The sequence below is a fragment of the Gracilinanus agilis genome, chromosome 3, assembly GCF_016433145.1.
Source record: "Gracilinanus agilis isolate LMUSP501 chromosome 3, AgileGrace, whole genome shotgun sequence".
Lineage (NCBI taxonomy): Eukaryota > Metazoa > Chordata > Mammalia > Didelphimorphia > Didelphidae > Gracilinanus > Gracilinanus agilis.
The window spans coordinates 618,950,947-618,965,330 of NC_058132.1; the positions used below are offsets into that span (position 1 = coordinate 618,950,947).

The 14,384-nt window shown below is 37.8% G+C and overlaps 1 protein-coding gene across 1 annotated transcript in view; it reads right to left on the bottom strand.

Moving 5' to 3' along the window:
- EPHA4 (EPH receptor A4) overlaps window positions 1-14,384 on the bottom strand; it is a 160,552-nt gene that overhangs the window by 62,804 nt on the left and 83,364 nt on the right. The window contains exon 5 of the mRNA XM_044670784.1: window positions 3,492-3,830. Within this exon, the coding sequence (XP_044526719.1) occupies window positions 3,492-3,830 (339 nt within the window). The remainder of the gene's footprint in view (window positions 1-3,491; window positions 3,831-14,384) is intronic.

Below are 14,384 nucleotides of genomic sequence, written 5' to 3' on the forward strand. Positions count from 1 at the left end.
AGTAAGTGGCAGCATCCACACATTTGATGAGGAATGCTCAAGAGCTGACATGAGGCATCGTCTTAGATAAGTATAATCAAAATAGGAAGTGCGTGTAGGTGATGCTGGGGTAGTCATGTTCTCTGGGCTTAAGATAATAAAAGAACTACTTGAGTGCTTACCTGAAACCTTTATAATGCAGGAAGACCTATTAAGAAAGGCTTTTGTGTTACTAAATGGATCTTGTGTGGAAGACCCATGGAAAATCATGGAGGAGAACCAAAGATGAGGAAAAGATACCAATGAGTTTGGATATATATTGAGGGAGAAAAGTTCTATATCAATAAAAGCAAATACCTTTCACCCGAAGTTATCTTCTATCTACACTGTATATCAGTAGTTACTGACACATTGTCTCCCTCATTAGAATATAAGTACCCCAAGGACAGGATGCTTTGGGTTTTCTTCATATCCTTAGCATGAAGCACAGTGCCGGGCACATTGTAGGTACTTAAACAATATTTGTTGAATGAATGGATGAATTAATTTTTTAAAAAGTTGATGAAGTGTCTATTGTAGGTAAAGAACTATATTAAGTGCTGGGGGGTAGGGATAGTTGAACAACCCTAAAGAAACTTACATTTACTAGCATATACAATAAAAACATCATAACAAACATTTTTACAGCATTTTGAAGTTTTCAAAGATTTTTTCATATAATATACATATTGTTTGTACATTTCATATCATGTTCATAATTATTTTAATTTGTAAAAACTCATCAAACTTCTTACTCTGGCAAGGTAAATGCAACAAATGTTACAACCTCTCTCTCTTTTTAAACCTTTATCTTCTGTCTTAGAATTAATACTGTATATTGGTTCCAAGGCAGAAGAGTGGTAAGGGCTAGGCAATGGAGATGTGGAGGATCACAAAACTAAGAAGTGTTTGAGGCTAGATTTGAACCCAGGATCACCCATTTCTAGACCTGGTTCTCAATCCACTGAGTCACTTCACACTCCCTGTAGCCTCTCATAAAGAAAACAAACACATAAACAAAACATGAAGCAGTATGTATAAAGAAATGTCAGAAATGAAAGAACACCAAGAATTAAGTGGATTGATAAAAAGCTTCACATGGGAGGTGGGCTTTGAGTTATAAAGAAGCCAGGGACTCATAAGAGGCTGACTGTTTATGGCCTGTATAAGGTACCAAGGCATAAAGTGGCAAGTGTTGTTGAGAGGGAAGGTAGCAGACTAGTTTTACTGTAATTGAGAGAGACTGCATCAAGTATGCAATATAAAATGTTGAAGAAGTATAGATAAAAATTGCTCAAAAGAAGATGTGTTTTGTTGAGACATTTTCATAATCCAAAAATACAAAGTTAAATGCAGTATTTAGGTGAATCTGGGAAGGAGGAAGGAAGGAAAAAAGGAACAAAGGAAGGAACAAAGGAAGGAAGGAAGGAGGGCGACTCCTTCAAGACATTGGGTAGATCCTGTATAGCAAAACTAGAGGAAGACTTAAACAAGCATGGGCAGGCAAAACTAGGTTATGTTCTGCATCTATGGAGGGAATAAATATCCCATTGGTGAGGTCAGAGATCCTTTAGAGAGAACAAATCTAAATGAGGAAAGCAATGAATAAATAGTTGATGAACTGGACTGAATGAATGTGTGGGTTAAAATCTCCATGATCTTCAGTGAAAACACAACCAGAAAATGGCACTCATGGTGAGCAAAGCATTGTTACAACTAATGAGATCAGCTTTCCCATTCTAGCCTGCAAGGCACAGCAATACATCCCCCAAAGATGTACAGAAGAGAATGTGCTATATTGGGCATTCCTGTTGGGAAGTGACAGGGATCCTCTCATTGTCTCCCAACTTGCAGATGGCATCTCTACGTGAAACACTGTTACCCCAGACTACTTATACTCTGTGGCTCAGAAAATCTGATGAAATCATATTTTAAGAACAAAATATAAACTATTTTGCATTGGGGGAAAGGTAAAAGAGTGGATTCAGTGGAACTCAAAAACTTCATTTTAGCAGTAATATACTTTAATGATAGGGGCAGGACTTGATCTGTACATCCCAAGTAGTTATCATCTCACAAATCTTCCTTTTGTGGCAAAATTCTTTAAGAAGGATAACTTTAAATTAGTGCTTCCATTTACTTTCCTTACACTTTCTTAACTCTGCAATCTGGATCCTGACCTCATTATTCAGCTTATACTATTCTCTCAAAAAGTATTCATGGTCTCTTAATCATCATATCTAATATATTTTTCTTGATTCTCTTTGACCTTTCTAGACACTTTGGCATTATCCATCACCCTCTTCCCATCAATGCTCTCTTCTTCCAGGTTTTCATGACCCTACTCATGTATCCATGAGACTGCAGGTGGCAACCCCTTCTCATCCTATGTGATTTTGGTGCCTGTTCTCTCAGAGCTCCTCCAGAGAGGCTATACCCAATGGTCTGGTGGTCTTCTTGCAGAGTTTCTTACATTGTATGAATACCAGTTGGACATTTGAGTGATCCACAGCTGCTACATGGCCAACATTGCCCTCTTTTCAGATTAGGGATTTCTAACAGGCTAAAAATACACTCCCTTCCAGACCCCATTTCAACCTCATGGAATGACAGAGGACAATATGAAAAAGACAAGAGATACTTGGAACAAGAAGCCACAACTGTCAAATTTCAGGATTTCACCATCAGTGTTTAAAAACAAAAGCAGGGGTATTTAGTAAAAAATATGAAATGCCACAAAGTAGTGAAGAAAATGAATAAGTATGTAAAAGGAAGCAGAAACCAAAGATACATTTTGGGAAACAATCTAAACATGACCCTTGCATCAGAGTTCTTAACAGTTCCACATTTAACCCAGTGGTCATTCCTTCATACACATATTATTTTTGACTGGTATTAATAAGAAATTTTAAAATTTGGGTAACAAATGTGTCATTTAAAATTATTCTAAGCCCTGGAAGACTACGTTTCCCAGGACTCCCTGCTACAACTTTCTCTGACACCTCCCTCAAAAGGACTCCCTGCTACACGAGTGCTATGATGCCACTAGTTGTGAGAATTGATTTAAATTAATAAGAGCAACACTTTTTGGTTCTAAATATAACAGAAGCTGATCATAAGTCACTTGACTGATCTATAACTGTGGGTCCATGTAGACCCACATAGGAAGAAAAAATACAAAAGAAAAAAAGAAAAAATGTTCATAAAAATTTCATTTATAGTGCTAGATCTCAGTCTTTTTGAGAAGGTCCTAGAAAAGAATCTTCTTCTCAGTTCCATAAATAGGTTATATCTGATTGAATAAAAATTCACCCTGGTCTCTGCTGAAATACCACTTATAGATTTTTCATTAAATTCATAAGAGTTCAACTTCATTTCTAAAACTTTAACATTGTCTATAAATAGGATGACACCATGCTCCCTTTGCCATAAGAGAAGTCCACTGACACCAGAAAGCAAACAGAGACTCCTACCTGCTTGATTTGTCGTCACAGTAACTGAAACCGACTGGTCTTGACTTGGATTGTATTTGGACACTCCATTCACAGCCCAGATTTCAAACGTATAGTTAGTATGTGCCAAGAGGTCAGTGATGGAGACTTTGGTGCTCTTGAGGCCATTCTGCTGGGGTGTATAGTGGACTCCACTGCCGCAGGATCGACATCGGTTGACATCTCCAGCACCACACTTCTTACACACTACGTTGTAGGAAATGTCTTGACGGCCCCCAGTGTTCTCAGGACTGCTCCACTCCAAGTTCACTGATGTTTCATTGACATTCGAAATCAAGTTGAGGGGAGCAGATGGTGGGCCTATGGAAACAATCAAATATAAAGTATGTTATGTTTGAGGACCCAAAAGTCTTCTTTAAGAATGTCTCAGAAGGAGCAGCTAGGTAGCCCAGTGAATAGAGTGTCAATCCTGGAAATAGGAGGCCATGGGTTCAAATTTGACCTCAGCCATTTCCTATCTGTGTGACCCTGGGCAAGTCACTTAACCGCCATTGTCTAGTCCTTACCACTCTTCTGCCCTGGAACCATATACAATATTGATTCTAAGACAGAAGGTAAGAGTTAAAAAAAATGTCTCAGAATCTCCTTGGTCACTGATATGAAATAAGAAGGTCACACTTCATGCACGCATCAATATATCAAGCACCCACAAAGGGAAGAGTTTCCTGAGGCTCAGGACATTAGAGTTATTACAGAATTACACAGCAAGTGCTAGAATGTAGACTTGAATCCTTATCTCCCAGACTACCAAACCTGTATGCTATCTTCTATTTTTGTTTTTGTTTTTTTGCAGGGAAATCAATAAGACTTTACTCAGTGGTAGATTAGGGACTGCTAAGTCCTCTGCTGAGAGCAAAGATGCCCATGGAAGGTTCCAGAACCCCTGTGTCCAGGGAGTCACCTGCCACCTGTCATTGCAGTGACTCAGTGCCAAACTCTTTCTTGAGCAAAACAAGCCAAGGGGAAGCTCTTTCAAAGACTCATGTGACAAAAAATACAATGCTGAAGTTTCATTTTAATTCCTGGGAAAACCACCTTATGTCAGCCATTCCTTTGGCAGGTTGGACAATCTCACATCAAATAGTCTCTTGTGCCCATTCATACTTTTACTTTGAAGTGGAAGAGAACTATCATACAGTTCCTTTATGTCTCAATTTTATCATCAGAAAAATGGGTCTAATAGTACAATGGCAGTCCCTGGGGCTGTTATGAGACTTGGTTAATTAATGTTTGCAAACCACTTTTGCAGATAAAACAGTGACAGAAGTACACGTTATCATCCATGTCATTAAAAAAAAAACAAATAGCTGAATTTTGCACATCTTTCAGTGGCAGTAGAATATGACAGCTAGGGAAGAGTTAAGCTGTTTAAGAGTAATTAGGAGGAACTGGTTTAACCTGGTTGCATAGGGGCAGGAGGCTCAGCTATTGAGAGATATAAGGCCAAAGACTGACTGGGTTAGTTCCAAGCCCTTCCTCTTTCTCCTCAAAATGGAAAAGTCTCCATCATGTTCTTTATTAATTTATTTATTCCCATTGACATCAGAGAGATTGCACAAATATGAGCTGAAGGGATAATATAGGTCCCACTCATTCTTAAGCATATGGGATTAAATGATTGCCTTAATGGTGGTGGTTTTGAAGGAAAACTGCCAATTGCAAACAGCACAAAGCATTTAAAGAAGAAAAGAGGACTCTACTGAGCGGCAATAAATATTCTCGCTTTCTGCAGAAGATAAAAGGGATTCTGTGCAGGGAAGCCCTGAAATCTCCCTGAACCAGGGGACGAAGGCAGCTTCTAAGTCTAAACTTATTCTAAGAGGTCCATAAGATAGAATCATTGAGCTAGAAAGGGACTTGGAGATAATTTATTCCAACTCCCTCCTGTATTACAAAATGGAAACCAAGACCCACACAGACAAAACGACTTGTTCACCACCACATAGCCAGTGAGTAGCAGAGTTAGGACTACAAACCAGATTGCCTGATAACAGACCACAACCCCTCTTGCTATAACACAATTACTTCCCAAGGCAAAGTAGCAAGGAAGCTATTTCACAGAGATATTAGCAGTTATTCCATTTGGAAGGTTAAGCAGCAGCTTCTCTCTTTCCCCACCTCCATCTGCTAAGAGAATGAATGGCTTGAACTCACTATCCTTTGAAACATTATTGCTTGTAGTTAAGTTCATCTTTAGTAATTAAATCAATTCTTGTAGCAGGAGAGGCAGACGACCTTGAAGCAATGGAGAGAGTACTCAATTTGGTGTCAGAGGGCCCGAGTTCAAATTCTAGCTATGCCTCTTACTGATTGCTTTTGTAATCATAGACAAACCACACAAGTTGTCTCAGTTTCAATGGGGACAGATGGGGCTGTTCTTGATATCAATGCTCTTATGAACCATGGAAACATAAAATTATTCCACACTGGAGGAAAGATGATGAAGATGATGAAGCTTTGTGTGATTGTTTGGTTCTGCCATGTTCCCTCAAGTACAGTGACTAATTGGTCATTTACCATTCTATAAAGGAAATCCCTGGATTTCTCATTATATAGCTTCACGGAAATTCTTTAGGGATTTTTTTAAAACTCAAATTTGCAGTTTTCTTTGGTTCAGGAAGCTTCTTTCAAAAAACTCACTCTGTCAATGCAGACTAGCATTTTCTCTTATCATTTTACAGTGGGTTGCCCGGAATCAGATAAGTCGGTGTACATCAAGAGAAGACTTGAACTTGGGTCTTTTTGAATTCTAGACTCTCTATTCACTGTACCGTGCTCCCTCTTCCCACAAATAAATCACTGTAGAATGCTAAGAGGTCACCTACTTGTCAACTTATAGGGGCAAGGTATTTATTATTTATTATTTGGTTCATGGTGATGGATGGTAAAAGGATTTTAGTGGTAACATTTAATAATTCACTATTCTTGTCTCCTCATACAGATTAATTGAGGACTCAAAAAAGATAATGTTCCCTACAAACTCTCCCTTGGGCCTCTTTATTCTCTTCTCTTAACACCAATATCAGTCTATTCTTTGATAAATTTAAAAGTGGGGAGAGGGGGAGAAGACTTTGAATAGTCAGCGGCGGGAGGCGGTGTGATGAAATAGAATGAATCTGAGGCTTGGAATCAGAGGACCTAAGTCTAAGGCTGAGTTCTGCCACTTATTTTCTGGCTGAGCTTGAGCAAGTAAATTAGCCTCCCTGGGTCTTAGTTTCCGCATCCGAAAAACAGAAGGGGTGGACTAGATAACCTTTAAGATTCTTGTCAGTTCTAAATCTGAAATCCTATTAATTCCATCAATATTTTCATCTAGAGTGAGTGCTAATGAGTGAAGTGATAGAATTCAGATTTTAAAAAATCTTGTTGGGTAAGAACAATGAGTCTCTCACGTTTTCAGTAGGCAAATGGCAATTTCTCTCTCATTTGGATTCCGAACCAAATATGTGTTTACATCTACACATACACATGATGTGTATATATATATATATGTATGTAATGTACATACATGAATACTATCTATTCATCCGTCCACCATCTACACCCCCACCTCATCTATCTATCTATCTATCTATCTATCTATCTATCTATCTATCTATCTATCTATCTCTGTGTCTATTTATATCTGTCTATCTATCTATCTATCTATCTATCTATCTATCTATCTATCTCTGTGTCTATTTATATCTGTCTATCTATCTGTCTGTTTATACCTATCTATCTATCTATCTATCTATCTATCTATCTATCTATCTATCTATCTATCTATCCATCTCTATGTAGGTCTGTCTATCTATCTGTCTTTCTATTATCTCTATTTGTCTGTAGGTCTATCCACCTAACTGTCTATCTATCCATCTGTCCATCTGTCTGTCTGTCTATCTATCTATCTATCTATCTATCTATCTATCTATCTATCCATCTATCTATCTCTCTACTGAGCCGCCAAGTTTCTCCTTAAATTCTGTAATTCTAACACTAACAAATTAACCAGGGAAGAGAAGTTCGTTATTCTACACAGTCTGGTTCCAATTGATTCACTTCACAATACCACCTTAAAATAAAAAAAATAAAATAAAAACATAAGTCTGTCTATAGGTAGATAGATATATCTGGAAGAGATTGTCTTGTCTAAACCTTTTATATATAAAAAAATAAGGGAAGTTAAGTGATGTGTCTAGGATCACACAGGTAATAAGCATCAAAGACAAGCTTTGAATCCCGGTCCTCTGATTTCAAAGTCAGTACTCGTTATACTTTACAAAGAACTCAAGTACTTTGTTGCTCACAAGTCTGTGCTTTCTCCTACTCCATTTTTAAAAACAGGTGCATAGTATATTTTCCTTCTATTTATTTGCATCAAATGCTTGTGTAGCACTAAAGAGAGAGATAACAGTAAACCATGAAATTTCTGTGAAAGCTTACTTGGCCCATCCTTTTGGCAGGTAAAGGGAGAAACAAGAGAGCAAGGATGTTTTCAGAACTGCCAAATGCAGTTGATAGTGGCCATTACTGGGAAATGCACTGCTAGCCTCTAGCATAAAAAGATCATCAAGCCTTGGTCTCTAAAGGAGATTAGCTACTGGTTCCTGTGTCACAGCAACTTTCAGGTTAACTCAGAATGACTCTGAAATCCATTAAGCTTACTGCCAAAGTTCTGTGTCCATTTTCACGTGGGAAAATGTGCCACTGTGAATCAAGGGAGGCAGAAGCAAGAAGTCAGTCATTAGTATGTGGGACAGAGCAGTCATGGCAGTATCTCAACAGAGAAGAAATGGAGCAGAAACTAAGCAAGTAAATGGCAACAAGTCCCAGGAATAAAAGTAACAGCCCTGGCCTGAAAAGGTCCAGGATGTCGGTGGATTACAAAATGGAGGACTGGCATGAAAACAAAATAGTAAGGGATACTTCATCCTGGCAATTGTTCCTAATGGAACCACTAGAGCGGAGCTCAGAGAACAGGCAATGAGGACATTTTCATGTCGGCAACTCAATCTTTTCTTAGTAATGTGAAATTCCTTTCCAAATGTGCTTTCCATTTTTCTTCCCTTCCCTCCTAAAACTCCCTCTTCCTCAGAGAGCAGTAGAAAATAGACATCAATTAAATGTATAACAGAAAATTTGGGACTGATTACTAACTGCATGACATTCAGCAAGACTGGATCTCAGTTTCTTCATCTATAAAACAAGGGAGTTTACCAAAATTATTTTTCTTGTCAGTTCTAGGTCTAAATCCTATGATTCATTTTTTTAAACCCTTGCCTTCATGAATTGATACTAAGCATCCATTCCAAGGGAGAAGAGCAGTAAGGGATAAGCAAAGGAGGCTAAGTGAATCACCCAAGGCTGCAAAGCTAGGAAGTATCTGAGACAGATATGAACCCAGGATCTCCTGTCTTTAGACCTGGCTTTCTGTCCCCTGAGTCACCTAAAATTCCCTTAACTCCCATTATCCTAACATCCTAACAAATCAACCAGGGAAAGGAAGTTCAGAATTCTGTTCAATTGGATCCCAACTGATTCACTTCAGAATACCACCTTAAAATAATTCTGGACAAAGGAAACATTTCCTTCAGGTAAAAGAAAAATCATCTGGCAGCAAGGTGGCATTGACTCTATATTTGCAAATGCCAAAGCATCAAAATTTCAGCATCAAAAGAATGGGAAAAAATGATCTTCTAGATGTTTTGTCTTGATAAGCCAAGTATCTGGAAACAGTTGGATATTTCAATTCATATAGATGCAACCATTTACTAGAAGTAATCTTTGAAGTCTGAGTGTCTTAGACTTTCTTCACGTCTACAATGTCAGAACTACATTTGGGGGGCAAGTTAAGGGTAAAGAGGGCGGGGCTCTACAACATGCAATAAATATCACACAAATCATAACAAGTATGTTTCCAATGTCAAAGGTTGGGTTTATGGTAAAGAAAGATATTGTTTTACTTTTTCGTGGGTCTAGTAAACCATACCAATAACAGACTTCTTGTTCCCTTGTTAGACTTGTTCCAATCTTTGATTATTGGGGGGTTGGGGAAGGCATATTTCAGATAGTTTATTTTATTATTAACTATTTAGTATGGAATGTAGGATTTCCAGATGTCCTGCATATATAGAATTATCCCCTTTTCAGGGGCTTTGTCTCTGAGATCATTCTATGGTGACTGGTAGCAAAGGATAAACTTCTTCCTCAAAACTAAACTAAACTTCCTCAAAACTTCCCAAGCGAAAGATCTGGCAATTCTGCTCAAACAGCAAAGGAAGTTCAAATGTGGTTTTGCAGTTTTTTCTGAAGATTGAACTCAAAGGTCGCTATGGGGTGTGGGAGGGAAGCCCTGCTTAGTAAAACAATTAACTTTGACTTTAGGATATTTTGATAGAAATACATTGCCCATAAAGTAATCCATTTTGGTCAATACTATGTTTTGTTTAAGATATCTTATTTTAGGGTGGACACTGGCAAATAGGAAGAAAAGCAGGACAGTTGGGAGACCCAAAATCATATTTTACGAGAATAGTAGGAACAACTGGGAATTCCTCATTGAGAGAAGATTTAGACAAGACCTGATGGCAATTTAAAACATTTTGAAGGTCTGTCATGAAGAGAGTAAGGATTAGATGTATTCTACTTGGCATCAGAAGGCAGAAAATTATAGGGAGACATACTTTAGATCAATAGAAAGAATTTGCTAACAAATACAGCTGTCAAAAAAAAAAAAAGGAATGTGCTGCTTTGAAAGATTGTAGTGAGTGGCCTCTCATTAGATGTATTCAAGTGAGAGACTGGGTAAGTACCTACTAGAATTGTTGAAATGAAGAATTGTACTTAGATGACTGTTAAGGTCCTTTCACCTCTGAGATCCTTAGGTCCAAAATGGGATCAGACTTTCCTATTATCAAGTCCCTGTGCTATAACCCCTTTAGTTTGAAATTCCAAAGAGCCAGTGAAACCCCACATGATTATGTTTGGTTTCTGAAAACCATGGGTAACTGTTACTCAAGCTAAGGTTTTATTGCCCATGTTTTTACATATTGCGTTTTTATGAGTAACATGCCTTATATTTTATGAGGAATTGCCTCGATGTGGTATGGAAATGATCCTGCATTTTCAAATGCTTTACCAGCAAGAATACAAGTTCTGGCAAGTCCTACTGAGCCAAAAAAAAAAAAAAGTCCTGTGGTGGACTGTGTGCGCTAGTCAGTTTGGAGACTGACCCAACTATAATTGAAGAATATCCTCAAAAGAGGGTTTGCATCAGAAGTAACTTTTTTTTTTCATCATGGTAGCTCACGAAATAGTCTATGAAAGTGTGAGAGGAGCTGGGATTAATATAGAGGGAAGATATATCCACATGGATGAAATCATGAATCCTTGAATTAAGAAACTCTGCCTTGTAAGGATGCTCCCTGGAAGCGTGTGGGTGTGTATAAGCTGAATATTAAATTAAAGTGTGTTTTTTTCACCTGGTGTAAGAACATGAGAAAGGAGGAGCAAATGTTGAGACTGTAAGACAAGTTCATTCTGGTCCATGACCATTGGAGGATAGGAAATCCAAGGCATCAAACAGAGGTTCTATACAATAAAACAAATTTAAGGAAAAACAGCACCAATTTTGCTGTGCTAATATCCTTTAAGCATCTTAATCTAATGGAATTACAGCAACACTAGTTATATTACTAGCACTATGAGTAAATACCTTTGAAATTTTTATATTCCAGGTAAAATGTCCCTCCCAGTTTCCTCATTATAACATGATCAATCAATCAACACTTAGTAAGTGCCTACTATGTGCCAAATAATGTGTTTAGCACTGGGGATAGAAAAGGAGGCAAAAGACAGTCCCTCCCTTCACAGAGCTTACAGTCTAATCATTTTTATGGAACTGCTACATTGAGTTAGAAGGACTAATATTCCATTGGGAGAAACAATATACATTTAAGTGTATACAAAATAAGTACAATATGACGGAGGCAAGGAGAGAAGAATTGGCAACTAGGGTGATCAGGATATAAGCAGCCACTTGAGCTGAATATTGAAAGAAGCTACAGTTTCTGAGGCAGAGATGAAGAGATTGTTCATTCCAGGCATAGAAGATAATATAGACAAAACTATTTTTAAAAAGTGAACTGTCATGTATGAGAAACAGAAACACCAATCTGGTTCTCCCTAAGAGTGTTTGAAGGGTTATGAATAAAGGGTATTAAGTCTGTAAAAGTAGCCTGGAGCCAGGTTGTGAAGGTCTTTAAATGCCAAACAATGTAGCTTGTATTTGATCTCAGAGGCAATATGGAGCCACTGGAGCTGTTAAAAGATGGAGGTGGAATAGATAATTTGTAAAATCCCCTTCCTAGCTCCCAGTGCTATGATCTTTTGGTTTGGAAATAGGACCCAGGGTATCCAATGACTTTGCAATTATTGATGGAGAAATGACAAAAGCCTTCCTGGCTAAAAACCCCTCTAGGCAAAACCTATATTGCACCTTAGTGACATCTTCTTTTTCTAGTTATCTCTAGAAGAGATGCCTTCAGTGGAACTGAGCTCTTCTCCAGTGACACCAGTGATAAACACATCTATGTGCTAATTACTACTAAAAGAAGGAAATAACAGAATGTCTAAGATACTAAGGGCCTGATTCATATTTTGTACATTTCCCATAAGAAAGGGGCACTACCTTTTTTTTTTTACCGTTATGAATAAGTTTAATGAACATCCATTCATTTCAGTGGTGTAAAATACTATTTCTGCATCACCTAGCAAGATCCTGGTGAAAGGTGCAACAATGGATAATTATTATTTTCCAGTCGATGTCACCTTGCATTCATTTGACATTAGCTTGACAGTGTTAAACCCAAGGTAAACTGCAGCCAATTTCTAACACAGATGTGGGACTCTTATATGAGGAAAAGACATCTTTGTCATCTTTAACCAGTCATGAGTTCTCCTTGGCAGGGTGAAAAGGAGGGGAAAGAAAGGAAGGGAGGGCATGAGAATATGTTCCCTGATTTGAGCAACAAGAATGAGAAGATGAATATATAATTGTTTTGTAAAATATAAAGTGAATTAGGAAAATGCTAATAATATCACGGTTCTCCCAGATTAGAGAAGTGTGGTGGAGAGGCACCAAAATCTGATAGCTGGGTGACCCTGGGCAAGTCTCTTCTAATTTGAGTCCTCAATTTCCTAATGTTCTATGAAATGGGGTTAACAGTATCTCTGTCAGAAGGGTATTATTAGGTGATCAAATAAGATAGTCCCGTGCTATACACTGGGCTTTAAAGAACTATAAGCTTCTACTATGACTTCTATTACTATGTTCACTACTGTTATCATTTTGGGGCAAATGAATATCATAGCCATGTAAGTCTTACATGAATGGTAATAAGGCCATCGAACAAAGATACTTTGCCAACAGTAAATGTGGATAATTTTTGTTATAAGCAGATGTATAAAAGTAATTCTTTGATACAGATCCATAAGTGAATCATTTCTGGAAACTCTGATAAATATAACAGAATCCCTTATTCAAAATAACTCCCCTTGTCCCCTAGCCAGGTGGGATTCAACTGGGTTGTTCTGAGTTCTACACACAGTGTAAAATAGTGACATCTCAACAAAATAGTCATAGTTGATGACAACCAGAGGTGGGTTCTCTAATAAATGAAACTGTGTAATTTGGTTTAAATTTTGTGCCTTTGAACTACATTACCCAGGAGCCCACTGACTTCCTGTCGTTATGTGCTGACCTAGACAGGGGAATAAATTGGGTGGTCTTCAGGGGCTAGCCCTCTTTCCTTCCTATGGCAGCTTGCAGTTGAGAATGAGGGCTGTTTGAAGAGGTAGATTAGCCATGGGCACATGGTTTTATTTTGTTAACTATTTATTCCTTTACTTCTAGTGATTATTAATAAATCTTATAAGAACATAATATTTAAAGTTATCATTATATATTCATTTTAATTTTTACAAAACATAGGAATAGGCACAGAGTTCAAAACATCATTTAATGCCAGCAATTCTCTTCTTCTCAGCTCTGGAATTAAGATTCAAAGGCAGCCTGTTCATCAGCAGAGGCCCAGGTATAAGAGGAGGGGGGTGGGGGGAAATGAGATAATTTAGAACTCATCTTGTTGGTGAGTAGAAATTTATAAATAAAATCCACATAATTCCACAAACAACTGATTCCCATTATTGCCAGATGTATCACCACCATTTCACTAGTATGTGTGGGAAGGGCTGGTAAAAACATTTTTATAGAGTGGATTTTTGAAAAAAGTTTGTAAGCTGATGAGATAAAATTAAATATATTCCAAGCTGTGATAATAATAAAAAAAATACAATGGTAGGAATGTAACAAATACCAAAACAACCTAGATGGGATTTGTGTGCTGAGTGGCTTCCAGGGCTGGTGGATATTTTTTAATGCTGAATGGATTTTTTAATCATCATTCTAAAATGAACATGCCTGACCCATAATATCAAAGCTGACTGCAGACAGAAACAGTCCTTCTGCATAGATAGGTAACTCTTTAAAGAGTACATCTTCAGACACCCTCAGTCACCCTGCTCAAATGCCAAGTCAATTGGTACAAGGTCCGTATCTTCTAAAGAAGCATCTTGGACGGCTTCTCCCATTTCATAGGGCTTCATTAATCATGTACAACTCTGGGACTGTCAATAATACTTCAGAGTCTTAGCTGTAAAACCCTTCAGATAAGCCTTTGTTGTTAATTTCTCTCCAGCTGAAGAAAGACAGGTTAAAACAGAGTAAACACTTGGGATGTATAAGTTTTGACTATGAAATAAAACCCATGCTTCCCCCCCTGACAGTTGTATATGTTGCTGCCACTAATTGCT